The sequence below is a fragment of the Curcuma longa genome, unplaced genomic scaffold, assembly GCF_044706935.1.
Source record: "Curcuma longa cultivar G26 ecotype Majalengka, Jawa Barat unplaced genomic scaffold, ITB_CL_G26_1.1 utg2646_np1212_2152390_RagTag, whole genome shotgun sequence".
NCBI classification, from domain to species: Eukaryota; Viridiplantae; Streptophyta; class Magnoliopsida; order Zingiberales; family Zingiberaceae; genus Curcuma; species Curcuma longa.
In genome coordinates this window covers 422299-449509 of record NW_027435599.1, presented here as the reverse complement: position 1 = coordinate 449509, position 27211 = coordinate 422299, and the positions used below count along the sequence as shown (strand labels likewise).

The 27211-nt window shown below is 37.2% G+C and overlaps 6 protein-coding genes across 8 annotated transcripts; 2 read left to right on the top strand and 4 right to left on the bottom strand.

The window, feature by feature from the left end:
* LOC141819924 (acetyl transferase GW6a-like) lies at positions 1 to 1992 on the bottom strand. The gene is made up of 3 exons (XM_074707186.1): positions 1786 to 1992; positions 1569 to 1702; positions 1 to 992 (listed from the first exon to the last, which is right to left on the bottom strand). The coding sequence occupies exons 1-3, from the start codon at positions 1990 to 1992 to the stop codon at positions 137 to 139; spliced, it is 1197 nt and encodes a 398-aa protein (XP_074563287.1). The 3' UTR covers positions 1 to 136.
* Positions 1993 to 6077: 4085 nt separating this feature from the next.
* On the bottom strand, positions 6078 to 11400 carry LOC141819925 (nucleoid-associated protein At4g30620, chloroplastic-like). Its single transcript, XM_074707187.1, has 7 exons — positions 11242 to 11400; positions 10283 to 10422; positions 7863 to 7963; positions 7739 to 7778; positions 6760 to 6831; positions 6525 to 6581; positions 6078 to 6440 (listed from the first exon to the last, which is right to left on the bottom strand). The coding sequence occupies exons 1-7, from the start codon at positions 11309 to 11311 to the stop codon at positions 6372 to 6374; spliced, it is 549 nt and encodes a 182-aa protein (XP_074563288.1). The 5' UTR covers positions 11312 to 11400; the 3' UTR covers positions 6078 to 6371.
* Positions 11401 to 14456: 3056 nt separating this feature from the next.
* On the top strand, positions 14457 to 16235 carry LOC141820088 (uncharacterized). The gene is made up of 4 exons (XM_074707372.1): positions 14457 to 14564; positions 14864 to 14934; positions 15688 to 15901; positions 15976 to 16235. Exons 1-4 carry the CDS (start codon positions 14457 to 14459, stop codon positions 16075 to 16077), a joined length of 495 nt encoding a protein of 164 aa, XP_074563473.1. The 3' UTR covers positions 16078 to 16235.
* A 343-nt stretch (positions 16236 to 16578) lies between these two features.
* LOC141820087 (uncharacterized) lies at positions 16579 to 18738 on the bottom strand. The gene is made up of 3 exons (XM_074707371.1): positions 18630 to 18738; positions 18101 to 18531; positions 16579 to 17570 (listed from the first exon to the last, which is right to left on the bottom strand). Exons 1-3 carry the CDS (start codon positions 18736 to 18738, stop codon positions 16896 to 16898), a joined length of 1215 nt encoding a protein of 404 aa, XP_074563472.1. The 3' UTR covers positions 16579 to 16895.
* A 523-nt stretch (positions 18739 to 19261) lies between these two features.
* Positions 19262 to 22520, top strand: LOC141819998 (uncharacterized). 2 transcript variants are annotated; one of them, XM_074707274.1, is made up of 5 exons: positions 19262 to 19511; positions 20888 to 20972; positions 21319 to 21527; positions 21627 to 21800; positions 22252 to 22520. In XM_074707274.1, the coding sequence occupies exons 1-5, from the start codon at positions 19323 to 19325 to the stop codon at positions 22336 to 22338; spliced, it is 744 nt and encodes a 247-aa protein (XP_074563375.1). In that variant the 5' UTR covers positions 19262 to 19322; the 3' UTR covers positions 22339 to 22520. The 2 variants fall into 2 exon arrangements, with proteins under 2 accessions (XP_074563375.1, XP_074563374.1); XM_074707273.1 differs by having other exon boundaries at positions 20804 to 20972; positions 22252 to 22519.
* On the bottom strand, positions 22477 to 25636 carry LOC141819999 (CBS domain-containing protein CBSX1, chloroplastic-like). Of its 2 annotated transcripts, none has more exons than XM_074707275.1 (8): positions 25363 to 25632; positions 24056 to 24143; positions 23897 to 23961; positions 23606 to 23654; positions 23314 to 23366; positions 23049 to 23164; positions 22749 to 22806; positions 22477 to 22673 (listed from the first exon to the last, which is right to left on the bottom strand). In XM_074707275.1, exons 1-8 carry the CDS (start codon positions 25522 to 25524, stop codon positions 22599 to 22601), a joined length of 666 nt encoding a protein of 221 aa, XP_074563376.1. In that variant the 5' UTR covers positions 25525 to 25632; the 3' UTR covers positions 22477 to 22598. The 2 variants fall into 2 exon arrangements, 1 of the variants encoding a protein (XP_074563376.1); XR_012601112.1 differs by having other exon boundaries at positions 22637 to 22673; positions 22952 to 23164; positions 25363 to 25636.
* Between the last annotated feature and the right edge of the window lie 1575 nt (positions 25637 to 27211).

Here is a 27211-nt window from a genome sequence, read left to right as displayed (position 1 = left end):
GCATACACTTGGCAGTCTCCTTCATATTTACACCAAAATGGAGAGAAGACATGCATAATTAAGATAATTAAACGCATGATTAACGTAATTATATATTCATAATTTATAGGATATTTTATAATATTTATTTATATATTCAAAACTCGCGCGGGTCCACGAATATGACCTCCGTCGCCGGCTGCGCCGCCAGCCAGTCGTCGCCGTCGCCGTCGCTGAGGCCGCGCAGCCTCTTCATGCACCAGACGTCCTCGTCGTAGGAGAAGCGCTTCCAGTGAGGCACGGCAGCCCGCACCGGGTCGCCGGGTCCCACCTCCGCCACCACGGCGGCGCAGTCGCCGTCGCTGACGGCCGCGTTGTGCGCCACGCGGCACAGCCGCCGCATCAGCCGCGGCCCCTCGCGGCCGGACATGTGCAAGCCGTACATCAAGTAGACCCCGAACGGGCGGAAGACGTCGCGTACTGACGGCACCCTCAGCCACGGCGCTCCGCCGTCCACCGCCCGCAGCACCGCCAGAGCCGCACGCGTGGCAGCCGGCGCCCCCGCCACCCGAAGGCGGAGCACCCGCGTCGAGTCCCACAGGCTCATCACCGCGAACGACGCCGCAGGGACCTCGCCGGAAGCGGCACCGGCTGCGGATGACGAGGGGACGGCGAGGAAAGTGCCGATGGTGAGGGGGTGGGAGAGGAGGTCGGGAAAGTCCGCAGGGAGGAACTCGACGGCCGAAGGGGGGAAGATTCGTTCGTAGAGGGCGGCGGCGGCGCGCGGGGGGAGGTGCAGGACGGTGTCGGAGGAGGAGACGGGGAGGCGGTGGGCGTGGACGGGGTGCGCGAGGAGGGCGGGGGAGCGGAACCGGGCGTAGGCGAGGCGGCCTGTAAAGAGGTTAATAGAGGCGGCGTTGGCGCCGTCAGTGGCCATGTAGGCGTACTCCGCCCCGCGGGCGGCGCTCCACCACTCCGCCCCCTCCACCAGCTTCGTCCCAATCCCGAGTCGCCTGCACCACACAAACTCGGACGCCAAAACCGAGTCAGTAAAACCGAGTCATCACAATTAACCATAAACTCCATAAATGAAAGAAAATTTCATTTTAATCCCAATATTTTACTAAAATACATTTAACTAACATAGAGACAAACCATTAGTAAATAACTCCGAGCTACACAACGATGTAGACATTGTCGTCAAGCACAGAAAATTATAAAAAGAAAAAGCAAAAATAATGGAGTAAAGTGAAAAGGTTTATAACTACGAGACTTATTTTCAAATCAAGAGTCCAATTTCATTTATTTACAGTTTTTATAAGAAAAAAGAAAGTTGATACCGACACCGAACCCGTACACTTGTTCATCAATAGGAATTTGACTCGAAATAGACCAAACAAAACAGTAGGAAAATATTAAAACTCCATCGCAATATTTTTGTCCATTTCCTCCCAATTAAATTCCCACCAATAATTCTAAATATTTCTCTACTAGCCCCTTAGATATTTACTCATACACCCCTAATGTTTAAACTTATTCGACAGTGAATCGAGGATTTACGACTAAGTTTACTTGGTTGAGCGACTCACCGATGATAAGGAGAGACTCGGAGGCCGAGAATGTAAGCAACTTTGACATAGATGGAATCCTTTCCTCTCGTCACCATCTTAATACATGCTCTTACCACCCCCACCATCTCCTTCTTCTCTCCTAACTCGGCCACCTAATGAAAATCATATCGTATTGATTGATAAAGTTAAGTTCAAATCATAGCATATAAAGAGTGAGACACAATTATGAGCTTACAAGCATGACATGGTCAGGGCAATGACGGACTCGAGACAATGGATCACCCAACAAATCTACGAAGAGAGAGAGGCTCTTCTTCTTCTTCTTGTTATTTTCTTTCTTCGTGCCGCCGACATCAACCGGAGGGCCAACATCACACCGACGCTCCAACTCCTCCACCGTCTTCGAGTCCTTCTCCATCTCAAACTCCCTCACCTTTATCATCCTTTCTATCTCTTCTTATGTAGCAAGTTGTGTCCAAACTTGTGAGGAAGGGACTCTATAAATAGAGTGTGTGTGGGGTAGGAGAGCATATATAATATTTTAATATTATATATATATATAATATTTAAATTTGAGTTTAATTTTGATGAGAATATAATGATTAGATGGTTGTGATTAATTAATTTTTTAAATATATAAATATAATATATTATAATATAAAATATTCTTTTAATTTGCCATTTTGGGAAGATAAATTAAGGTATGCATTAATTCTAAGTTTTTTTTAATACAATTTAATTAAATTTATAAGAAGAGGTAGGTCACTCATGACAAATGAGTGAAAATTAATTGTTACTTAATTAGGAGAAGATAATTGTCAAAGATGAAAAGGTTTAAGACCTTTTTTCAAGTGATTAAGATTAATAATTAGTTAGTTAATCAGAATGATTTGGTCAGCTCTAAGGGTATGAAATATCTGATTAATATAAAGCACCAATTAAATAATTAATTAATAGAAGCCTAAGAGTGGTAATGGTGGAAAGGAATAGAATTTAGGTCCATTTAGGGCATAGATTATAGCTAATTAATCGCAACTTGAATTAACACCCTTTTTTTAGTATTCAAATTTTATGTGTAAGTTTAAATATTGCTAATTGTTATTTACATTAATATTTAATTTCTTCATAGACCATTCGTATAGAAATATAATTTGAGTTGAACGGAGCCTCATATTGCACCTTCTTGAGCAAAGAGAGCATGGTCTTAGTAAGTAACAAGGTTGATGAGCCCTACCTTTTGAATGATGATCAAGTACTACATATCATTCGAATAATGCTCTATTGAAGATATTTACAATCTCAAACATGCTTTGCATGACATGTAAATAACAAGGTGATATTGTACAAGTATTGTGACTAGTCGTGTTGCATTCGGTGTTTGTCGAATATATGAGGATAGGGGGAGTGTTTCTCCTCCATGCACTTTTGGTCATAGACAAGTTGAGAAATCGACAATTTGACCTAACCTTCTAACTCCTATATAAAAGGCCAAGTAAGTCATCCTCTCAAGGTGGTATCCATCTCTACCGATAACTTGCTCTTAATGATAGAGTCAAGTTTTTAGAGCAAGAGGTGGGTAAATCGAGACAACCACAAGACTGCCGCTTCAACGTAAACACATATCTTTCACCTCCCTTCTCTTTAATATGAAAATTTTGATTTTGTCTTTGCTTGCTCTTTCACTCCGTTGAGTTTATTTTCTCGTTGTTTGATCATTAACAATTAAATCTTCATCAAACTAACCAACTTAAACCTATCTCTTGTTTTTTCCCCTATAAACCTCAAAATTTTCACTAACCTCATTCTAAATTATTCACTAATCAACTTGAACCTATCTATTTCCCCCCCTAAAATCTCAAAATTTTCATTACCTCATTCTAAATTATTCCTCGACAAACATCATCATTTTTATGAATTTGGTGATGTGAAACCCTAAAAATTCTCAACCACCATAAATGTGGTACACAATGAGGAAAGTGCAAGATTTTTACACAAATGGCATTGCTAGGGCTAAATCTAGGGCACTGACACCCCCCTTCAACACATCCCCTTGTTCTTATCCTCTTTGAGCACATTTTTTTTCCCTTCTTTTCTTTCTATTTTATATATAATTTTTACTATTTGTCTCTCACATTTTTTCCCCCCTTCAGTCAAACTTCATGCCTTTCTTGAAAATTGTGCTCTCCATGTAATTTAGTTTTGTGTTCAAATGTTGTTGGATGCATGTGTCCCTTGACTACTTTATCTGTTCTGGCTAGGGTTTGGATTTGCTAGGGTTTCGGCATGGTAACATGTGCCCTCTTTTGGAGTTTGTTTTAAAATAATATAACAACAATAATTAATCAAGTTTTATCCTATTTAAGGAAATCGACTATATAAATCCTTCTATAGATTCTATCCTCTACTATATTATCATTTATACTTAAATAAATTTTATTTTATTTTATTATTTCTAATTAAGTTTAATTTTTTTACATCTTTCTCTTCTTTATTGAATATGAATATTTATCATAGTTTCACATCACTTAATTGAAATATTTATTAGTCGTCTAAGTACATATCTGTATCATCTTAAACGTGTCTCCTAAATTTTTTTATAATAGATACAACTCTGACTTATTATTTAATATTTTTATTTTTTATCATATTCATCTTTGTATGTTCGCATATCCACCTTAATATTTTTATCGTTTCAACTTTTATCTTTGACTCACATGCTCAACTCATAGTTCAACATTCAACTCGATATAATATAGTAGGCTTAATTATTATTTTGCAAATTTTTTTTTAAGTCTTAGAAATATTTCAACGATCTCTCACTTATATTATATATAAAATATCTTTCAATCCTTCCTTTTTTTTGTTAAAAAAATAATAAATTATTATATTTTGTAATTGTGATAAGAAAATAAAATAATTATGAGATGATATATATGTTCATGCCTTCAAAACTATCAAATCTAACTAGCTAATAATTAAGGTCATTGTGTATGACACAATGATAAAATACTTAGAAGAATAAATAAGAAAATGAAAATTTGAATTCTAATAAATCTTTATGTCATTCATGTTGATTGCTGTATCATTAGTTATAATATATGAATTATGTTGACACAAAGGAGACTTTGTCAGCAACTTTATCGACCAAAAGTTTTGAAACAAAATTAGGATAAACTATACGTTTGATATTATCAAAATCGTACGTATGGGAATTTTTTATGCAAATTTTAGAATATATATTGTTTTATAAAAAGGGTTTAAAATATAAAGATGAGATAAAATTAGACCGGAAAGGCAGAATTGTTGCCGGCTTGTCTTTTTCATGTATTCGTCGATGCAATAATTGAACGGATGGACATTCTTTATTTTTATTATCAAATGGGATTATTTAATGTTATTTAAATGGTTTATTTGTAGATATATACTCAATTTTTATTAGCTGTCCATTAAGCACATGATCAAAAACTGCTATTTTTTTTTTGAATAAATTATTTTAGTAAGACGGATTTATGAATTCATCAGCGAATTATTTTTTCGTAAATTCAAATCCGATAAAAAATAATTTCTTTTTTTTTCATCAACCTAGCACGATTATGATTGCGGCACCGCACGAAGTCACCTCTTGCTACTATGCTCGGTGACCCCACCCGAGGTCGCCTGGACTTCGCACGACCGCGGCTTCTCTTAGTTTTTTTATTGCCCTAAGATTTTTAGAATTTTTTTTTTCTATTTCCTTTCCTTTGTCTTGCGCTATAGATTTTTTTTTTCCCGGAGATTATGGGGCCCACGTATCTTGTCACGAGTTTGGCGCCACACGAGTTGATGGAGCATGCATGCATCCCATCAAAGTCAGAGGATGCAGGGGGAGGAGGGCCCCACGAGTTGATGGAGCAGTGGGGTATGCCCACGTGTCAGAATTAAATGACGTGGCAGCGTGACTTTTGTTTGCTACCGGTTAACTTTATCTTCAGACAAGGCAGAATCCACAACCACACACCAGTCGTGAATATCCAAAATTATAATAAATAATAACAATTATTATTATTATTTGAATATAAAAAATATGTTTATTATTTTAAATTTCATTAAATTCGCTTCATGACTTATAGTAAGTTCTATCGTATCATTCTTATGCAGGTAATAAAATAAAATAAAATACCACAAATAAAAATGGTCATATGATACTGATTACCAATGATTGCATACACATATTTATTTATATGATAGCGAATGATGATAACATGTGTTTACACATATATATGAACTAATCATCTCAACTAAGGCTAGGTCTAAAGGCCTTGCTTGGAGCCTTCTTTAAGTGGTCCTCAACAACATATCTCAATGTCCAAGGTCTCTCATATCATGCCAACTTAATAGGGATTTTTAAATACCAAATTTTGGGAAGACAATTATCACATTGAATTAATCAGCATATAAAAAGTGGCTTTATGTCTCTATGAGTTGCTATATAAGACTAGATATTATTTGAGTAGCAAAAGGAAAAGACATAGCTACCTCTATAGTGAGTGGCAGCCGATCGGCCAGTAAACACATGCTTCAAACTCAATAACTCAAAAGAATCAACCTTGTCGACAACTAGTATGATTTATGGAACGACAAACAAACACAAGGGATTCGAGATTGGGTGACAGAATTCATGATAAACAAACACAACAGAAGAGAGAGATTATGATGAATCTTTCCTTTGGCTTCTTCTCTTTTGTAATACAAGAAAGTTTGAACTCCAGCACAGTGTGCTGCTTGTTAGTGAACCATGGAAATGCGTCGAGTACAAAAGCAGTGGCGAACTGCAAAACAGTCTCATTGCTTCATGAGGCCGGGTGGCATCCCCAAGCTCTGGGCAAGATTATTCATTCTCTCTTTCATAGCCTGAAAAACAGTTCTGAGTAAGATGCCGCCGTGGATCTGAGATATTCAAAGATGAATGTCAATTATATGAACAATAGATTTAACCTGAACGCTTTTCTTGTGCGCATCCTTGTATGCTTCGGTCACAAGCAAAGAGAGCTTCTGCAGATAATTTCCCATTCAAAAGTATTATACTACCACAAATTTTATCACAACCAAGAAGTCACTATAGAAACTCCATGGAAGTTGTCACTACAGAAACAAACACTATAGCACTTGACCAGTAGAAAACAGTTCATCTGAGAAACTATCATGCTTTGGAGTAAGAATTCCAACTTACTTCAGAACCCAACTCCATGGCAGCCTCTGTGATTTCAATACGTATAGGTTGTTGGTTTCCAGAAAGTGTTGCCTGGAAAGAAAATTCAATAATTTTTATTTTTGCAAGCTTAACAAATTGATTTCATTACTCTCCATCTACTGGAATAAATGGTAAGGCACAAGCAAACGAAAAAGCATAAATGCAATCTAAAATTGATGGTTGCATTCCACTACAATACTGAATCTACCATCCTGAAAATTGAGATGTTAGGCAGCTATATGACAAAACAGCTAGAACCTAGATTATGTTTCTTAGAATTTGTAGAACAAGAAATATGAATGAAATAATATTATATGAAAAAAAAATCTTGCCAATCAATGACTATTATAAATTAATTTGAGCAACTGGAGCAATTTTCAACAATTTAGATTGATCGAGTAAAAAAGAACTGTTTCAGCAGTAAAACTAAGAAGGAATTCAGATTGATCGAGTAAGATAATCACAAAAAGAAAGAAGGAAAACAAACAAGGCTTGTAGAAGTGATTATTTTAGAATACTACCCAGGTATGTCTAGCCATGACCTTGACAAGGTAACTTAGTTAATATTGAGTACAGCAGAAGTTTCGACACAAGATTCTCTAGAGATGTAGTTTTTGATAACTGTGGTAGTGATCAGATTGATTCTAGTTATCTAGAAATGGGGAATACTAGTGGAGGCGATATCCAACATAATTTTACTTCTTTTCACAGTCCATACTCTCATTGTGGATGTTATTTCTCCACCGGGGATAACGGAATCAATTGCATTTATATTTTTATCAATTAAAACAGAATACAAGTCTTGATATGTTACTTTCAATATACAATAAGCAAATATAGAAGCGTTTAAGCGATGGATAAGTTTTGGAATTCCAAATAATAAATGACATCAAATACACATTACGCAGGTCCACATGCAAATTTGCAAGGAAGAAAATGAACAACTACCAAATCATACCTTGATTAGCTCACCTTCACAATAACCTTCAAATTCTGCACTGCAAAAGAAAAAGGGTGGACATCAAGTGTTAAAGCTACACAATCAGAAAGGATAACTGTGTAAAATAGTAGCCAGTTCATACGCTTCAAGCTCCTTTTGTACACGAACAGCTTCTACTTGGACTACCATCTGGGCTTTCTTAACAGTCTCATACAAATTCTGCATGTTCCCCATAAGACCTGCCTGTAATAGGGATAAATAGCCAATTGAAAATTTGAAATTTGAGATACTCTCTTGTAAAATGTACTCAGACTGAGCTACTAGGAATGCCAATAAGAATAAATGAGAAAAGATATTGCCAGTGCAAGTTAAGAATTGCTTTAGTAGAACAATTCCAAGTGGATTTATTAAAGCATGCACGTAGAAAAAAAATTGAGCATAATGATTCCTTGCTAAGTCAACCAAAAGAACCATTGTGTTGTTGGAGGATTTTTATCATTATCATCATTTAGAATTAATTTTAGAAAAAATAGATGAATAAAAATTTAGATGGATTCAAATAAGGGTAAATAAAAGTTAATTTCAAATGAAAATTCAAAGGATAAATCTGAAAGGTAAAATATTATTAAAAAATACTTTTAAACATTATCGTGCATAAAAATATATTATAAATCTGCCTTCTTGTTTGAAGAATTTCACTTATAAGATGGATATCATGATATCTTTTCATGTTTTGTTATTTCAAAGATAAATAATAATAATAATAAATATATAAATTTTGTAAAACAAGAGAAAAGAGAGTCAAAAGTGGAAGGGATAACTATTCAAATCTCCCAATTAACTGGAAGCCTTCATCTCTAACTGGGATGAGATCACAGCTTCAAAATTATAAAAGGGGCAAAGGATGCTCTAGGTTGGTATCAATCTTTCCGTCCTAGACTTTTCAATCCCCAGCCCAGAGCCTGCTGTCCCTTTTATAATGTTAAAGTAGTAATCATGACGAAAGATGAGGAGTTTATGTGATAAGTAAGGGATCCGAACAGTTATCCCTTCCATATCTTCACTCTCCAATATCTCTTTTCCTCTTTTTCATTTTCGAAATACCAAAATATGTGGAGATGAGATGATGTATATCTTATCAGTTGAATTCTTCACACGAGAAAGAGATTTATAACAATTTCTTTTATCCATATTTAAAATGAGGAGAGAACTTCCACTACTTTGTTAAGTAGTCTCTAATTCATTACTTCCACTACTTTTTAAACTAGTCTCTAATTCATCAGTGATGAGTTGAGGTAAAAGAGGCTGCTCAAACTCAAGAGCATGAAGTATAGAGAAATGCATAACAATGTAGATGTTAACCTTATTGACATTCACAATCCCAATCTAAACAAGGACAAAGGTAAAGCTCCATTGTGTAATAGAGGAAAATAACAAAAACCTACTTAAATGCTTGATGTGGTTAATAATTGCAAGTAGAGCATAGATGAGACTTCCTTTATTCTAATTTTGTAGTTTGAGATGAGTCAAAAAGATTCAAGGACAAGAATCTAGCAAAACTACATTCCTGTAATTGGAAACCTAAGATTAGGCAGAGGTGTAGAACTTCAGCATTTTCATAAGGAAACATAAATCATTGGCATTGAAAAAGTTATATGCCAAAGATAAAAGTATGAAGATTAAACAATAAAAGAGAACGAAAAGATCAATTGAATTGACATGAATGGAAGCTCCTCCCAGTCAAAATATCACACCAATACAACCAGACTTGAATTATATAATTTTTAATCCATGATGGTAGAGCAAGGATTCGAATCCTTCTTCTAAGTGCTTTGTCCAAGTCCTTATGTCTTAGCAACCATACCATCTCATGATGTACAAGGGGATGGTTATGGTTTGTTGCATTAGCAAAAGATGAGCTACTGTTATCAAATATCCTGGGAGGAATATCAATTGTGGCCATTTCTAGCTTATGTGACAATCATTACAACCTTGATCACTCGTTTTACTAGTGGGACTTCCATTGCTAAGTTATTAGAGTAAAGATTTGACCAACTCCATAATAGACTGAACAAATTCACTTCTGTATTGTCAAAACATATAAATAAAATCATACATATATGCTATCAAAAACAAAGTAATTTGCGAGTTCTAATCTTTTTAATTTTGATACATCAAAATTTTACTCATATTATGATTACTACTAACCTCTTTTGTTTTACAATTAAAATAAGCCTTATGGGAAGGTTGGTCAAATTATTTGGCAGAGGAAGCATAGTCATTCTTGACTTTATAAGTATCTTAAGGGAAAGCCATTTGTTCATTACATATTTGTATTGTGTTTGGAGTATCTGTCCATTAGCATCTTTGGATCTCCTAGCAAAATTTCAAGTGTTAACATTTCTCTAAACTGATGATGTTTGTTGCAGCAATAAAGAAATCTTTACGGTCGCAACTTTGCAAGTGGTAACTCAACAATTACAGTAAGCACAGATAGCCAATATAATAACTGGCTCTGTGCTTTTTTCATATTGGACGATGATAGTATGACAATTCACTTACCTTAGCTGCTGCATCGTCATCCTCATTCTTGTCTTTCTTTCCTCCAAATAAAGCATATATACGCAGAGGCTTCACTTTCTGTTCTCTTCTACTAGGAGGCCATAATACACATTGTACCAAACTTTCATTTAGTCGACAACCTGAAAGATTGATAAAGATATAGTCAATCTGAAAAGTTCAAATCCATATCTCAAGAATGTGGAACATCTCAAACAGTAAGTTCCTAAGAAGAAGTAACATCACAAGCTATCATCCAGTCAAGCCAGTTCAGTAAACATGATGTTTGAATGATTAGACTGGAGCAAACATATGTAATTGCAGAATTGAATGGATCAATAATAGTGTTAGTTTACTCAAATGAATGAAAGGATCTAATTAAAGCATAGAGATTATTCAAAGAAAAAACGAGTGTGATCATTTGATGCTTTACATGAAGCAGAATGCAGTTGAAACATTTCAATGAAACAGATTTCCCGTCACCACCTACTATCGGGAAGCTCAAAAATTTGGTTGCTAAAAACAACAGGATCTAGATTGCTCAGTGTCCCGGTAGGAGGTGGTTCAATTTCTAGTCAGTTTGGATCAATCCATGAAGAAATTCATTGCCTAGACAATATGCATCCAGTAAGAACTCGCTTATGAATTCAAGGAACAATTTGGAGTATAAAAGAATTCCATGCTCAATAAATACACTATTCTCGTGACAAGTCAATCGTTAGCCAACATAAATACGAAACTCTCGAGGCGCAATCCAATCTCATCTTCGCATATAAAAATATCAACAAAATGGAAGAAACCTAAACGCAGTGATGCAAATAAGGAAATAAAATCCAATTTGTGGAGCTTGAACCTGCGGAGTAGCTTCATGCGTCTTACAATGAATGAATCTAACCAAAGAAACCGGCTAACACGAAGAGGAAAGCAGCAGGCACGGTCCTAGGCAATAGACGCTTACTCACATGAGGGTTTCCGAGGAAGAGGCCTCAGAGAATTGGAAAAACTGCCGCCAACAGCACTTGTGGAAGCCATTGAAGGCACTGTAGCAGCCCTAGATCTCGCCGAGAGAGAGAGAGAGAGAGAGAGAGAGAGAGAGAGAGAGAGGGCGATGAGAGTGGCAGGGGGACGGGTTTCGCGGATAGAATGGCTGTGGATATTTATCATGGTCTGCCGTTTCGGATCGGAATAAAACGGTATGTAAAAATGTCGGACGACATATTAAACTTGTAAGAATATTGTATAAGAGTCCCAATACTTTATATATTTTCTTAAAAAGCGATAACTCCCAAATTCAATGTTATCAACATAACCCAAAAGTTTCAATATTTTCATTTAGATCACTGTAAAGTACGGATAACAATGGGTATTCCATAACCATTTGCAATTGCAATTGCAATTTGACTTCTCTACATCCACTTATATTGATTTATTACAACTTACATATCATTGTCAACGACTATTGATATCGTTAATATCTGACATGTTCGAAGTCAATAGAATACGTAAGATTCAAATATATGATAGATGGTGGAGAGTGAATATCGCTTATTTAAATTTTTTTTATAAAAATAAATTAAAGTAGAAGTGAAAATATTAAAAGTGAAATAAACTCGATCGATTACTTGATTTACAATCTAACGACTATTATTTCAAGGTCTAGATCCCTTGGATTGTTTTTAATAGGAAATCCATTAATATTCTTCTCTTTGAAAAATTTTCGAATAAAGAGAAAATCGTATAATATTAGAGGATAGTAATAAGTTTACTAAACTTTTATACAATAGAGATAATGATACGACAACATAGAAATGTAGAATTATAACATTGATTGCCGGAGTGCTTTGGCATATCAATACTTGCACAATAGAATAGAGCAGCATAGAGAGATCGTCGAGTGAAGAATTGAATTGTCATTGAACTTCGGATCCCAAGGTTTTTATAGTTTTATCTTGTCGATTGAAAAATTATCAGTCGATTGAACCTCCTATTAGGCGATTGAACCCTAAACTTTCTTTATGTACTCCGATTTGATCAGATCAATCCCGTGAAATTTACTTATTCAGTCGACTGATCCATTTGATCAAACGACTACTCTCCAAAACTTCTTTTACTGTTTGATTTGATGTCATTCGATCTTTTTCATATGTGATTGATCGACTGATCCTCCTAATCAGCCATTGAACTTTTATTTTCTTTTTTACTGAATCCGAATCTAATTTATGCCTATATGTCTGGATCAGTTAACTGCGCAATCATGTTTGATCTATTGAACACTTTGATCGATCTAAACTTTATTTTTCTATAAAAATAAAGTTAGCACAATAACAATAATAACAATAGATTTGCAAAATAAAATTAGACATATATATTAGTACATATGAATCAATCTTAATAGTTGAGAATGTCTAATCTTGACTTATAAACTTCTGTAGGCTTCTTCAGTTGGATCAATGCTTAAAATTATCCCAATTGAGACACGTCTTCACCGCCTTTCAAGACGAAAGGTCTCTTTAGGACTTTCCTTACTTATTTGTCAAATGTTCAGTTCAACTGATTTGCTTGGACTTCTTCTACTTAATTTCTGATCAATCCTATCCACTAAGACTTTCCTGCAACACTAAATTAGTATAATAGCAATAATAGTAATGTAAAACAGTATTAACAACATTGTACTTTAGTTAATTAAAATCTGTTGATCTGGCCGATCAAAAATGTTATTTTGGTCGCTTGAATCTACTGGTCTCACTTGCTTAGAGTTTACTCTTTTAAGACTTTTCACTACTTAAGATTCATTCCCTTAGGATTTTCTTTTTATTTGGAATTTACTCCTCCAAGATTTCTTACTATCTAAGATTTACTCCTTTAGAATTTTCCCTCTTACTTAGAGTTTACTATTCTAAAACTTTTTACTATTTAAGATTCACTTTCTTAGGGGTTTTTCTTTTGTCAAGCATCCAGTAACTCTTGACCTATTTGAGCTTTTCCATTATCAAATATTAGGTCAACATTGACTTGTTTATACTTTGTTATTACCAAGCATCAGGTCAATCTTAATCTGCTAGTCATCCGATCAACCTTGACTCGACTAAATTTTACTTTATTAATTATCCAATTAATCTTGACTCAACTAAATTTCTCTTTGTTAGTTATCTAATCAACCTTGACATTACTAAACTTCTTATTTCACTGTCAAACATCCGATCAAGTTCTTAACTTATTTGGACTTTTTACTAAATTATTTTCAAACATCTAGTCAAACTTTATTTGTTTGGATTCTATCACCAACTTGGTCAACCTTGACCAACCTATATGATCATAACCCAATTATGCTGAGTCATCATTATTTGTGTCAGCTTCACTGAATTACCTGAGTTGAGCACCTAGTCCGAGTCGAACTAATCCAACCTACCGAGATAATTAAAAAGGGTCTTCTATAATAAATCATTTACCTCCTATTCATTTTCTTTACCGCAATGATATTTCATTTGTAAAAGTCCAAAAAATATTAAATATAAAATATAAGTTACAATTTTTAATAAATCATTCGAAATACTTTTTAAAACTAATAAATTTTATATTATTATTATTATTATTATTATTATTATTATTTTACAGTTCATATTTGTATATCAAAAGATTCTCTACACTAAAAAGGGTATTTAAGAAAATGGATAAAGTACAAGGGGCAGAATGAAATTTCTCATACAAATGGCTTCACATCATCTCCCACGTCCCCGTGCTGCACCAGCAGCAAGCAGCCGCTGCAGGAGTCTCATGCTCATCTCCTTCCTTGTCGACCATGCGCAAGAGGAGCCTCAAAAGAATCTCCACCCTCCAAGAACGAGTCCATGGCTTGTTCTTGATGGTCCATCCTGAAGCCAAAACCGAAGGCGAGCTCAAAAGCGTAGGAGAGAGAGCAGGAGAGCGTGGCGGGAAGACGAGGCAGCAGCGGAAAAGATATGGATCGCCCAACCTACTGTCGGAGGTTGCCAGATTTGCCCCTATGCAGACCAGAAGAGCCTCCACCGAGCAGCAAAACCCTAGCCCGCCCGCCCGCCCTTCGCCTGCCATCAATTTAAGTGGGCCTTTCGGCCATGAAAGCTGGGGGAGGAGGAAAGGGGGAACATTGACCCATCCGGTGCCTGCGATCTAGGGTTTCTTCCCTATTCTGCCTCAAATGCGAGATCTTGGGGCGGTGGCGGGCAAGCCTCCGGGTGCCGGCGAGCGGACCATGGTGCGGCTCCGGCACCGGATTCTGTTGCAGGACCACGAAGATCTGGTAAAGGTGAGATCTCTGGGTTTCCCTTCCAATTTGGTGTTTGCATTTCGTGTGGAGATACGGGAATCTAAAAGCCTAATTTGGCCCGACCTTTGCGCCAAAAAAGAGCACCGTGATCTTCAGGCTCTTCTTGTTCTTAACAAGTGGAGATTGGAGAGTGTTCAAAATGGCTTGTGTAGCTTTTCCTTGATCCATTTTTCAGATTAGACAGAATCTGAAGAATCACTAGAAATCTCTGAGATTTCGTGAACAACATTAATCATGTAGATGTAAATTCATCTGATGAACTACAAATTTTGTTGCAGGAAACAGAAGGAAAGAGGAAGAAATTGCAAATGGCTAATCAGAAGAAATTCAAACTTATTGCTGAAGTGAAGTTAGTATATTTTCCTTCTGCTTATTTACTTTATGATACACTACTACTTGTAGAATCCTCTTTGGTTTCAGAAACAACAATTCAGTCTTTATTAATTTAGAGCACATGAAAATAAATTTAACAAGAAAAAAAAACAGATCAACTGAAGTTTAAGGTTACTGTAGGTCAATGCTGGTCACAAACTCAGATGGAAAAGGTTTAGGATTTGGAAGTTAAATATTTTCTAAACTTGTGAACATGCATTGCAATCTTATTTTTTTCTAAGGTTAGGTGATGATGACAACGACAATGATGTTGAGCATTTTCGAGTTATTTGGGATCAAATATATGGATGCCCTCTCTATTAAACTTTCTACTAGCCTATATAAAACTAGGTGAATACCTGAGTTGTCGAAACTCCCATGTCAACCAATATTAAGGAAGGCCTAACACAATCCTCAATCTTTCATCCGAGCTTAGCATAGGTATTGGCTGTTTTAGAAATTATGTGTTGTCTAAAGATCCATATCGAAAAATGAGAAACAAGTATTGTTTTTACTTCAATATTTTTGGCAAACATCTTAATTTGGGAATACAAAAGGGATTGAAGCCTAATGCCTGTTACCTTGCCATTTTGCTTTTGGTATTCCTGGATATCATTTTGAATGATTTGGAAGGTTAATAATGTGAAAATTCATAGTTGTGAGTGTAACATACTTAGAAGGCTTATTTATTCTTTTGGTAACCCAAAGTGGTTTATATGCAACACTGCAGATTCTTGCACAAGCGATACAAAAGCCTATTGCAGAATCCTTATCGAACGATACAAGTTAACCTGAAAAAGAAACCACAGAGTCGGATCTTTATCGGTCAGCGATCAAGAAATGTATCTTCTCAGCTCCCTGCTAACAACCAGGGTTGTAAACTAAGAGATGCTGCTACTCCAACCACTGCAGCAGTGATAGACTTGAATGAGGCCTCCTCGCCGGTAACTACTGACAATTTCCATAACAAGAAAACAAATTATATGGTTTCCTCTTACAGTGAATGTTGTCATTGCAGATTAGTTGGGATATGGACGATTACCAGTTCATCGCGGAGTCTGACAAGTTCAGGAAGAGTTCAATGAAAGGTGACCCAGTAGATCACAAGCTCTCAGTTTGATTGTCAAACCTGGTGGCGAAGAAGCAGATCACATGGCAAGATCAGGTAGCATTGAGGGTGTAGAGTGTAGATCATTCTTCAACCACAAAGGGTGAAAAATCTGAGCGCCCTTCTTGTATAAAGCAAATCTAGGGATGTCTTTGTTTCTTATACATGGTACTTTTTAGAACTTGTGAATGATATTCTTTCTTTTTTTTTTTGTTTTTATTGATAATCTAGGTGAAGGTAGACGGCCTTCTTTTTAATTCGTCTACCAAATAAATCTAATCTATGCAAATTCAAAAGTCGACTTTTAGGATATTCTTTTCAATTGAATGATCCTCTTGTCATTCCTTGTGTTAAGAGATAGTACAGCCAGTGTTAAACAGTAGACTATGAAAGCACAGATTAATCATCCATGGAGCAGCTAAAGGGATAGTTAGCTTCATCCAAGTCTAATCAAGAAAGTAAAACCAGTTTTAGACTACTAATACACGCATTAATTATCCATGGAGTAGCAAAGAGGAGATTAGACATATAATCTAGAAAACAAATTGCAAGAGCTACAATAAACGAGCATTACGATAATCAAACCACAAATATGATTAGTTAGTTTCATCCAAGTCTAATCCTAATTACTAACCATGCCAAATTGAGAATACTCAGTGCAGTCAATCTAGATCATGGGAACTCAGGAATAATAAAGCCAACAAGTTAGTTGGTTTTCGCCAAACTAGGACTGGCAATAGGTAGATCATCCTCTTTGCTCTCAGTTTCTTGCTCCAGATTGATCACAGCATCATTCTTAGCAACGGGTTCTGCAGAATCTCTCTAGCAGTTCAGTGTTTACATGTCGTTGGTCCACCCGGACTGGGAACCTTCTCTAACTTTGCTAGACCTATTGCTTTCTGCAACTTCATTAGGGAATGGTGTTTCTTTCCACTGAGATGTTTCGTCATCACGACACTACTGTTGCATTCCAAATTGCACAATTTGCACCAAAGATAGTTCCCCTTTTTCACTACGTTGGGCAATTCTTCAGAATCTGTCTTCTGAGGTTTGGTGTTGCATGTGTTTGTTACTGCTGGACTGGGATTTTGCTCTGACTTCAACTTCATTTCGGCACAGTGTTTCTTTCCATGTAGATGTGTCATCAGCATGTTACTACTGTCGCATTTCATCTCGCATAACTCACACCAAAGGTAGATCCCCTTCTTCACAACACTCTGCATTTTCCCATCGACTTGGATCATTGAAGTTTTGTGTTCTTCATTGACTCCTCTGGTTTGGTTCAAAAAAATGCTCTCGCTATTCGACTTGATTTCCTTTTCAGTGTGTCCAAGAACTGCCAATTTGGATTTGTGTTTTTTCCCATCAAGATGGTCATTCAAATTCTTCTCGGTTGTAGCAGTGATTTGACAAAGGGCACAACTCCACTCCTTAGGTAATAACTTGGGGACTTTGTTTGATGCAGAAACAATTGCAGCTTTCCTCTTGTTATTTGATTGTCGAACCTGTATGAAAAATGAAACTAAACTAGTATGGTTGATCTGAGTTGATATACAAAAGAGTTTACAGAATCAAGGAATGAACATATATCATAAAGAATGATAAACTATTCACATTGTACATGTGCATGATAATAATGTTGTCAAAATTGAAAAAAATTCCCTTCTCTCGATTATCAGTTTCTTAAACATACTACCCGAAATATAGAGAACAATCTGCATACTCTGATGAAGGCTACATACTCAACTGAAATGCAAATAACACCTTGTATATGCTTACATTAGACTACTACCAGCAGTACATGTTGTAGGTACTGGATGTTCTTCCATGCTGCTCACAAATGCATTCATTTAAGTTTTTAATTTGTTCTTCTTCAGAACATTTTACAGAAGGATAAAGTTCTTCTTCATCCATCCATGCAAACAAGTTAAATAGCCATATGTAGAGACATTAGTTCATAGCTTCTTGACATGATCGAATTCTAAACACAGACAGGTGCATAAACAAAGAAAACAAAAGGTTGTGAGACAACCACCTGCACATTGGAGGGAGAATGCGATTTCGTGTGATCCAGCATTTCAACTGTAAATGCTGAAAAATTCCACATTCCATTCCACTGTGGCAGAGCCTCAAGTGACCTTGCCCCATAAAACCCAGATTGAGAAGCACCATTCAATCTACAGACACCCCGCGCATCCGCAAGTGTTGTTCCTGAAACGATCGAGGCCATTGTATTCCGATCCCGCAGAACCCACTCCGTCGAATGTCTCCCAATCCCCAGAAACCTTTCCATCTCCAGTTCCCTCCTTACCTCCTCCTCAAGCATCCTCCTTTCGACCACATCCCGAACATACATCTCTTCCCGGATTCGCTTCTTCTCGATAGAACGCTGTATAGGGTTCATCAGCGACACCGACCGTGCTATACTCGTCCTCCCCACTTCTCCGGCGGCGCCAAGGAAGTCCTCTGGCAACCCAAACCGAGAAGAGATGAAAAGGCGTTATCAGAAACAGAAGAGACGAGGATAATATTGACGAAATTTCCTAGAAATTGGGTCTTTTTACCTCGAACTGCCGGCATTGTGAGGTAACTATAGGGGACGGTGACAGCGGAGGCTATCGATGTTGCGGGGTGGACGGGCCGCACATCGCCGGCACGGAAACGGAACTCCATGAGAGCAAGCAGAGGAAGAAACTCGATCGGAAAGGGGGGATGGAGATCAACGTCTCAATTTGGAGAGAGACAGAGTGTGAAAAGGCTAGTTATGCACATGAAAAAAGTTCCACAAATTAAAGCAACCGCCGGAAAGTTTAAATAAAATAATATTTGAATTGTACTACGCAAGAAATTTGAACATTTTCGATTTTTATAATCAAATTTGAAAATAATAATAATAAAAAAGTGTTACAGTATTTAAAATTGGAGTCTGAATTCAATTTTTTTTATTTGTGTAAAACGTAAAAGAGAAAAAGGAAACAGCTCCCACGTAAACGATACACGAATCAATACCCAGAATTTTAGTGGATAAGAGACTGATTTGGTTGATCAAATCACGAGTTGGCCAAAACGAAGATCCGACCGTTACAGCGGGTTATCGGGTCTGTCGTCACTCACTTCACTGAATATTTCCCAATTTGGGTTTCTTTACGCCAATAAATACGGATCTCGGCCCAACTATTTCCGTGGTGGCGTCTCAACTGCTCAAGAAACCCTCGTTCTCGATCGCCGGCCACCGACGACCTCACCGATCGTTCAAGATGTCTGTGTTCATAGATTGCCGGAAGAGGGGTGCCTCGGTGTTACTCGATGACGCCTTCTACGATTCTCCGTCTCTCTCGAAGAGGATCCGCCTCTCCGACGCTGCTGCTCTCCTGGTAACGCAGTCTCCGCCGCCGCAGAACCCTCTTGATCTTCTTAGGGTTCGCTTTCCCGAACTGGACATTGAGGTGATTTACTTTCTTCTTTTGCTATTTCTTCTTTTTCCAGAAATTAATTTAGTTAGTTTCCTTTTCTCCATGTTATTTTTTGTCTGGGACGACCTGGAAATGTTGATGAAAAACTGTGCGATGCATTCTTGACTTGGTTAAAGGTTGAAAAAAAATTCTATTGCGGCTATTGTCTTATCTTAGAAATCATAAAGATGTGGAAAGTATGTTTTATGATCAATGATTCAATGACCAGGAGTATACTCACTATCCTACTTAACAAAGTGAATAAATACATTGTAAATCAGACTTGTAATTCTGCTTCCACCTACGGGGATAAATTTGGGACCTGACAATGTTGATGAGAAACTCTGAGGATGCATTCTTAACTTGGTTAAAGGTTGAAAATTTCTATTGCGGCTATTGTCTTATCTTATAAATCATAAAGATGTGGAAAGTATGTTTTATGATATATGATTCAATGGCCAGGGGCATACTCCTTTCCTATCCTACTTAACATAGGGGGAAAATCAGTGAATAAATAAATTGTAAACCAGACCTACGGCAGTAAATTTGGAAATACTTGGAGTTTTGAGATTGTTTCAACTGACTTGTGTAAGCTTTTAGTTATCAGCATTTCTGTTCTGATATTATTGATTGGGGCAAATTGAAATTGTAGCTTTAGAACGTTCATATACTGAAATTCCCACATTCTAGTTATAACTTTGGCTTTTGTTAGATAACCAGCTCCCTTGCTGTTCATGGTGTTGATCTGCACAAAATATGGTGCCTTCCTGGAACTAGTTACAGAAGTGTTAACATTTTTGTTTCATACAACCATGATCCACCTTCCTCTCAGTGAAGAAGTGTGTTATCTGTTTTTTTTTATTAATTATAACTGCTTCTAACGCTTGCTTATAGGGTATGTTTGAACAATGACCCAGTGTGAAATTTTGTTGTTAAAAAAGCTTCCACTTATGCTTCTTAGTTGTTACTTTTAATTATTAAAAGAAAGGCAAATAAAGAGGGAGGAAAGCTTGTGTGTGTGTGTGTGGTGGGGGATAGGTGCTATTTTTATCATATTCTTACCATGTTTCTTTAAACAACTGCATAACCTATAAATCATTTTGTCAGTTGATGTTGTATATTTATGTCTATGAATCAGATTGATTTTTTATTCTCATGCCTTATTTTTTTTCCCCATATATTGCTCCTGAAAATTCCTTCTTTTGCTGATTCCAGAAGGTCTAGAATGATTAATATTATGGATTACCTTGTCAATTTCAGCTTATAATTTCTTTCCTTCTTTACAGCTTGTACAAAGAGTATTTGAGACATCTGGTAGTAACTTGGACACTGCCATCAAGAACTTGATCGAACTTTTATCGTCATCACAGGGATCACAGGGAAGGAGTCCGGATTCTGCTCCTGTGAACAATTCAGCGCCCGTTGCTCCAGATGTTCTTCTACCATCTGAAGAAGGTATTTGACACACATTTTCTGTCATTATGCTGATGCCACTGTACTCTCTGAAGCTGGACACAAGTGTGTTTTCATTTTTAGTAATTTTTTCTATTGAAAATCACGTTTGACTTAGAGCCTCGAACTAGAAACTAGGGATGGTTTTTTATCATGTGGCTACAAGAGAATGAATATTTTCATTACTCCACATTTTTCATTCACAAATGTGCACTTTGTATATTTGAGCTTGCCTAGGAGGGTGTCAACATTGCAAACTGTTTATCTTTTGTTTGACAATTTGATGTTGATTTCACATCTCTTTTATTGTGTAATCTTGCACGGGTCTCATAGCTTGGAATCTTGGCAGATAACATGGCAGGTTCTTCATCAGGAAGACCAGATGCTACAAGCAATCTCCCAGCCAACAGATCAGGATATGCCGAACTGCTTTTGAAAGAATTAACATCTGCCTCCGACCTTAATGATGCAAAAACGCATGCATCAAGAATCTTGGAGCTGTTTGAGAAATTTGTGGCTGCCCATACTAGTCACGAAGCACTCCAGAATCTCAGCAAGGTAACACAATTTTCACTCTAGTCTCCTGTCTCAGAAGCTATTAATTCATGTGTTTGGGGGGTCTACGTAGATATCCACTTTCGATATCCTTATTGATAGGAAAACGAAAAGTGGAAGCAGCAGGTTGAAGTGCTGCTTCACGAGAACAATATCCTGAAACAAGCTGTCAGCATACAGCACGAACGGCTGAGAACATTCGATGCCCAGAATGAAGAGGTGCAACAGCTGAGGCAGATGCTTTCTCAGTGCAAAGAGCAGATATGGACACTTGAGGTTAGTACTAATTAGGACGCACTTATGTTCTTAGAAATCTCGTGTCTATCTACTATAACTTGCCTCCTATTTGAATGCTTCTCACTTTTTTGTTAGCCAAATAGTCCATGTATGTGGCAGATTTCCTTTATTGTTAAAAGTGTGGTTTATTCTATTAAAAACTTAACGAGGGAAGGAGCCACTCTCCTCTCGTTCTTTCTCTTTTCGTACTTTGATTGATTTTTTTTTTTCAAAGGGTTTTGTTCTGTATCTCACTTGCTTCACATTGTTTCTGATGAATTTGAGTAATGATCCGCTGGGAAATAAGTTGTAAAGATAAATACATCTATGGGACCTCTGTAAATTTGCATTCTATCTACTGTTTAAGTGGCTTATTTCCATTTAAAAAATTGTTATTCAAAATCTGTAATCTGTACGATTTATTTGTTGTTTTTTTTGTCTGGCTGTGCAGATGAACAATTATTCACTGGGGGTTCACCTCAAAGTGGCTCAGCAGAGCAGCTCGTTTCCTGGACGCCACCACCCCGATTTCTTTTAGCCAATATATATATTTCACTGTGCAAAAATGCCTAATGCTGTCACGCTCTGCCTTTCTTGTTCATCAAGGTGGTGCACGAACTGTGTTGTATTTCGCGTAATATATAGCTTTGTGGTGTATGAATTAGGTCGACTTCACTTGTACGAGATCAATAATCAATTATTTAGGAGTTTTTACAACATATAATCGAATCTAATAAAAAGTCTAAATATATCAAGTCTCGTATGAAACTCGGATTGCAGATTACATATATACATCCATCAAGTGGTCTTGTTGGTTCTATGCTTGATCCGCAACGCAGCTCTAACTACGGTTCCCCTTGTAATAATCCCAACCTTCAATGTTCAAAGCCACCATGATTAAGCAACCAAACTAAGTGCAAAGTAATGGTCGATAGATATTTCACTCACCACTTTGCCATTGCCGTCGACGACTGGAAACCTTCTGTACTTTGTTTCGAGCAATAGCCTGTGATCAGAAAGGATGAAAAAGGATATCATCTGTTTTTCACAATAGGGACTTTCAAGTGTATGTAATATGATGAGCACGAGGAAGAAGCGATCAAAATAACAAATAGTTGATGATCTTATGAAGCCATATGAACTATGTCGACCTCAAATTATTCATTGTTTGTTTTTTATCACTCCTTTGCAGCTTCGTCAATCATCCGTTATTTGTTATTTTGATCGATTTTTCGTCACAATGAGAACCTTGCAGCATCTTCGAGGTTGGTTGATTCTCGAACAGCAAGAGGGGTGCGAGTCATCACCTCGCCGACAACTTGACCATTGGTCTTGCTCAATAGTTTCTGGATCTCATTGAATGTCTGCAGCAGTGTGAAAAATGTTTAGCTTAAGCTTTCTAAATCAGAATGCTACGAGATGAAGTAGCTGTTTGTTTAGGTATCGAAAATGTAGGGAAAGAATAAATGCAACATAAAATACTATTGGTAGGAGATAAAAGTGAGAAACATACTTTCCATGAACTATCGACCTCAGGAAACATGCTCATCTCGGTCCGTCCACTTCCTGAGAAGGGAAAGAGTTTTTTACACGTAAATTGCCTTGAGAACTTCGAAGGAATGATATCGTAAGCATTTATTTAAAATTGAAAGAATAAAAAAAATATTTGCACGAATAAAAAATTTTCCATTGGCCATGAGAAAACTGGAAAACATTCTTTGAGAAAATATTTCACGCAAGACACAAGGACACTAAGTGAAAAGGAGAGATTGAGAAAGAAAAATAAGCAATGGTTAATGAAGAACCTGAAATGGAATCCAATGCCAACAAATCATAATCCGAGACCACTCCGACCTGTGACAAAATCAAACAAGCAATATAAGAAGACAAATAATCGAAAGTATGCCAATAGCAATGATGAAAAAATAGATGCTCTGGCTAGTTTTTAAAAACATTACAATGGAATTATTTCTATGAATTTCTCATGTTAAAATATCCAGTATCTTGAAAACAAAATAAGGATGAACAATTTTTTTTTTTTGTGACACAAAATCCTCGTAAACGAACATTTTAATGTGGAAGGGAAGAGTGTATACCAATTTCCAATCGTCATCGATCACAGGAAAGCCACTGATCCTGTTCTTCACCAACAGTTCCAGTGCTGTTGGCATGACAAGATGAATAGGTCAGTTAAGCATGTACTCACAAGATCTAACAGAAAACGCACAATGAAGTAAATGATACAATGACCGAACCTTCATCGACTGAAGTGTAGGGCTTCACTGTGAGAAGACTTTCCTTTCGGGTCATAAAATCGCCAACTGTGTATTCACCATTGCTTTGCTGCAAATACTCAGATTGAGCCCAAGTTTAGAAGGAAAAATGTTCACTTCTATACTGCAGTTAGCTAAATGGACTTCGTTCTAATACTTGGATCATCAATTTCAAATTCAAGCTTATCTTCATTAGATTTGTTTCCTATATCTTCACTGATAAATACAAATACAGATTCACTTGAAGAAACATTCCTTCATTGTTCAGTGAAATGCTTCATTTACTGGAAGATATATACTTCAAGATAGCATGCATTTAAACAGTAATCTTCAGTCAAAAACAACTTGGTGTCAATTCGAAAATTTTGAAATGAGTAAAGTGTAGAAAAGGAGGGGAGAAACATAAGAACAAAACTAGGAAATACTTGGGCCTTCTTTATTCTAAATGAATATCAAAGTAGAATCCTAAGTCGATCAACAGATTCACAGAAGAGTTAGAATTGACTAAGTGAAAGGCATGTAAAGGATAGCAGGAGAGAAAACAACACCTTAGTCAATTAATAAAATAACTCAATTGATGTGCATAAAGCTCAACGGAGGGATTAAATTATCATAGCCGACATATTATTGTTGGGACTTTGATGAAGACGATAAAAGAAGAATCCTACTGATCTTACACAGCTTTGATTAGACATAGAGTTAGGTTTGGTTAGAAAAATATAGATAGATAAAATAACCAACAATCTTTGTCATGGAAATCTTACACACTTAGAAAGTGACCAACAGTTGATGCTACGCTTGGTGAAGAATTAGACCACTTGAAATGGTTCTAGCTAACAAAAATCTAATACAAGTTAGGTTTTCGATCTTTCTTCTACAATATCCACGCGATTCAAAGTTGAGCCTGGTGATGAAGATTGAAAACGACTTCAAGCAGTAATCTTAATGAAAAAAAAAGTGATGAGCTATGTATTTCCAAGGGCAATCAAGCAAATTGAATCTCGCGAACCGAGTCAAATTAGGTTTGTCGTTGGTATGATAGACGATCAATAGATGATAGCACGCGGAAACGAGATACAATAGTGTCTGCTTAGGGTTCCACCTAGGAATCGATCATCCAATGGATTTAGAAAGAAACAACAGAAATTGGGCGAAGGGAGAAGCTAAAAGCCTAACAGGCAAGAAATCATTTTGAAAAGTTCCATTTTTTCAAAAAAAAAAAACTAAAAGATCCTCTCCGACAATGAATCGCAAACGAAATTGGGCGACGGGAGAGCCGAGAAACTCACCGGCAAGGATTTCGACGCCAAGGCCCCGTTCCACGCGACCGTGGCCGAGACGGGCAGACGGAGGAGACGCACCGGCGGCCGCCAACCACGGCCGAGGGCACTGCCGTGGTGGCGGTGGCGGTGAGGAAGCACAACGAGCGGTTTGAGAACCAGAGAATCCATCGACGGCGAACTTACCTTTCCAACTCGCACCTCGATCGGTCTCTTTATAGACTTTTCCGATGTGAATTCGCAGGAGACGTTTCAAAGAAGCGCACCGAAAGAGGAAGAAGAAAAAGATTATTTAAAATATAGATCAATATTGTCATTTCAGGCGCTTTTCTCCGGCGTGATTTGCACCTTTTTTATTTGATTTTTCTTCTTTCATTTTGTTTTCCCTTGTTTTTCTTTTTTAGAAAGAAAAATCTTCGAATCTGGTTAAAGATTCCAAATTGAGTACGATACATATACTTGCACGTTTCTACAAGTAGAAAAAAAAATTGATAGGGACGTCAAATAGGTCTAATACAAAACTAGGTAAGAGTGCAATGTGACTATATGAATGTTCCGATTGAGATCAACTTCTGGATGTATCAACGATGTCTCAGCACCAAGATCTAATGAGGTAGCGGGAAGAGAGGACCTGAAAATTGGAAGAACCTGCAAGGCACAACAACTGTGAGAAGGAAGGTCAGGAGGTGCCCTGGTGCGACCACTTCAATACTTAAGTCAGTGCGTGAGGAAGGAGAAAGAAAAGCAGAAGGAAAATGGAGTGTCGAGTGCGTGCTTGCATACCTCTGCATCGAAGAAGAAGAATACCTATATACATGAGGGGAAGGTCACGTCTTATCTAATTAAGAAAGATGTCCCATCATTGATCATGATCTGGTCAGAAGGAATGGAATGATCAGTATGACAGTCCCGTCGTTGACTTATGATTGTAGTATCATTTCACACGTGAATGTCAGAACGACGATCATAATTAAGGCACATGGAGCTGTCAGGGAGAATGATGGACAAAGTAATATTTAATGAAGCAGGACACCGAGAAGGGAACTTCATATGGGTCGAGCCCGAGCTGAGACGGTGGAATTTGGCTGACAGAGAGGAACCGGCTCAGAGTTAAGAGTCGGTCGGAGCCAAGAGTCGACTCAGAGTTAAGAGTCGGTCTAAGCTAGGAGTCGGCTCAGAGTCAAGAATCGGTCTGAGGTGTTTGCCTGTGAACTCGAATTCAACGATTAGAATCAGTATTCCTGTGAAGCTGACTCGATTAGGGGATCCTGTCTCCTCGAGGATTCGGCTCAATCTTAAGATTGATACGGTAGGGGATTCGGATCAGGCTCGAAAGTCGATCTTTATCGGGATTCGACTCGGGCGTAGAAGCCCCTATCTTTGAAGACTCGGACTCGGGTCGCGAGGGGATTCGAATTGGTCCTTGGCTCTAGTGTTCGAGGGGATCCAACCGAGGTCCGAAGGAATTCAGTTCGAGTCTGACACGCTACTACCTGATTTGACTTTCGGAGCTTATTCCTTACGACCATAACAATGAATATTTAATAGATTAACTTTTAAGTATATATAAATTATATTTTAAATTTATTTAGTAGAAGATTATCTACTTCGAAGTGATGCATGGACACTTAATAGTTCCTTTTAAAAGATATATTATTCCAAAAGCATGGCAATCTCCGGCCCAAACAGGCCCATTTAACTTGATCCAACAACAAATAGGCTTAAGCCAGTATTCTTTGTAAAAACGTAAATATAAGTGTAGTTGTTCGTAAAATAAACACATTTGTTGCCTTGTCGGTGACATTTTAAAAAGGCCACCTCCAATTTCTATAATATCAATTCACGCCTTCATTCTTTT

What these genes read in the sequence shown, in the direction of transcription:
- LOC141819924 (XM_074707186.1), bottom strand. Translation starts at nt 1,992, where the DNA reads ATGATAAAGGTGAGGGAGTTTGAGATGGAGAAGGACTCGAAGACGGTG. An exon ending in GCCCTGACCATGTCATGCTT is followed by an intron (nt 1,703 to 1,785) that starts GTAAGCTCATAA and finishes GATTTTCATTAG; the next exon opens with GTGGCCGAGTTAGGAGAGAA. An exon ending in CGAGTCTCTCCTTATCATCG is followed by an intron (nt 993 to 1,568) that starts GTGAGTCGCTCA and finishes TGTGTGGTGCAG; the next exon opens with GCGACTCGGGATTGGGACGA.
- LOC141819999 (XM_074707275.1), bottom strand. Translation starts at nt 25,524, where the DNA reads ATGGATTCTCTGGTTCTCAAACCGCTCGTTGTGCTTCCTCACCGCCAC. An exon ending in GGCATTGGATTCCATTTCAG is followed by an intron (nt 23,367 to 23,605) that starts GTTCTTCATTAA and finishes TTCCCTTCTCAG; the next exon opens with GAAGTGGACGGACCGAGATG. An exon ending in TCGACGGCAATGGCAAAGTG is followed by an intron (nt 22,674 to 22,748) that starts GTGAGTGAAATA and finishes TGAACATTGAAG; the next exon opens with GTTGGGATTATTACAAGGGG.
- LOC141819925 (XM_074707187.1), bottom strand. Translation starts at nt 11,311, where the DNA reads ATGGCTTCCACAAGTGCTGTTGGCGGCAGTTTTTCCAATTCTCTGAGG. An exon ending in CCATGGAGTTGGGTTCTGAA is followed by an intron (nt 6,582 to 6,759) that starts GTAAGTTGGAAT and finishes AATTATCTGCAG; the next exon opens with AAGCTCTCTTTGCTTGTGAC. An exon ending in CGCACAAGAAAAGCGTTCAG is followed by an intron (nt 6,441 to 6,524) that starts GTTAAATCTATT and finishes ACTGTTTTTCAG; the next exon opens with GCTATGAAAGAGAGAATGAA.
- LOC141819998 (XM_074707273.1), top strand. Translation starts at nt 19,323, where the DNA reads ATGTCTGTGTTCATAGATTGCCGGAAGAGGGGTGCCTCGGTGTTACTC. An exon ending in TCTTCTACCATCTGAAGAAG is followed by an intron (nt 20,973 to 21,318) that starts GTATTTGACACA and finishes GAATCTTGGCAG; the next exon opens with ATAACATGGCAGGTTCTTCA. An exon ending in AGCAGATATGGACACTTGAG is followed by an intron (nt 21,801 to 22,251) that starts GTTAGTACTAAT and finishes CTGGCTGTGCAG; the next exon opens with ATGAACAATTATTCACTGGG.
- LOC141820088 (XM_074707372.1), top strand. Translation starts at nt 14,457, where the DNA reads ATGCGAGATCTTGGGGCGGTGGCGGGCAAGCCTCCGGGTGCCGGCGAG. An exon ending in ACCACGAAGATCTGGTAAAG is followed by an intron (nt 14,565 to 14,863) that starts GTGAGATCTCTG and finishes ATTTTGTTGCAG; the next exon opens with GAAACAGAAGGAAAGAGGAA. An exon ending in AAACTTATTGCTGAAGTGAA is followed by an intron (nt 14,935 to 15,687) that starts GTTAGTATATTT and finishes GCAACACTGCAG; the next exon opens with ATTCTTGCACAAGCGATACA.
- LOC141820087 (XM_074707371.1), bottom strand. Translation starts at nt 18,738, where the DNA reads ATGGAGTTCCGTTTCCGTGCCGGCGATGTGCGGCCCGTCCACCCCGCA. An exon ending in CACAATGCCGGCAGTTCGAG is followed by an intron (nt 18,532 to 18,629) that starts GTAAAAAGACCC and finishes TTGGGTTGCCAG; the next exon opens with AGGACTTCCTTGGCGCCGCC. An exon ending in ATTCTCCCTCCAATGTGCAG is followed by an intron (nt 17,571 to 18,100) that starts GTGGTTGTCTCA and finishes TTTTTCATACAG; the next exon opens with GTTCGACAATCAAATAACAA.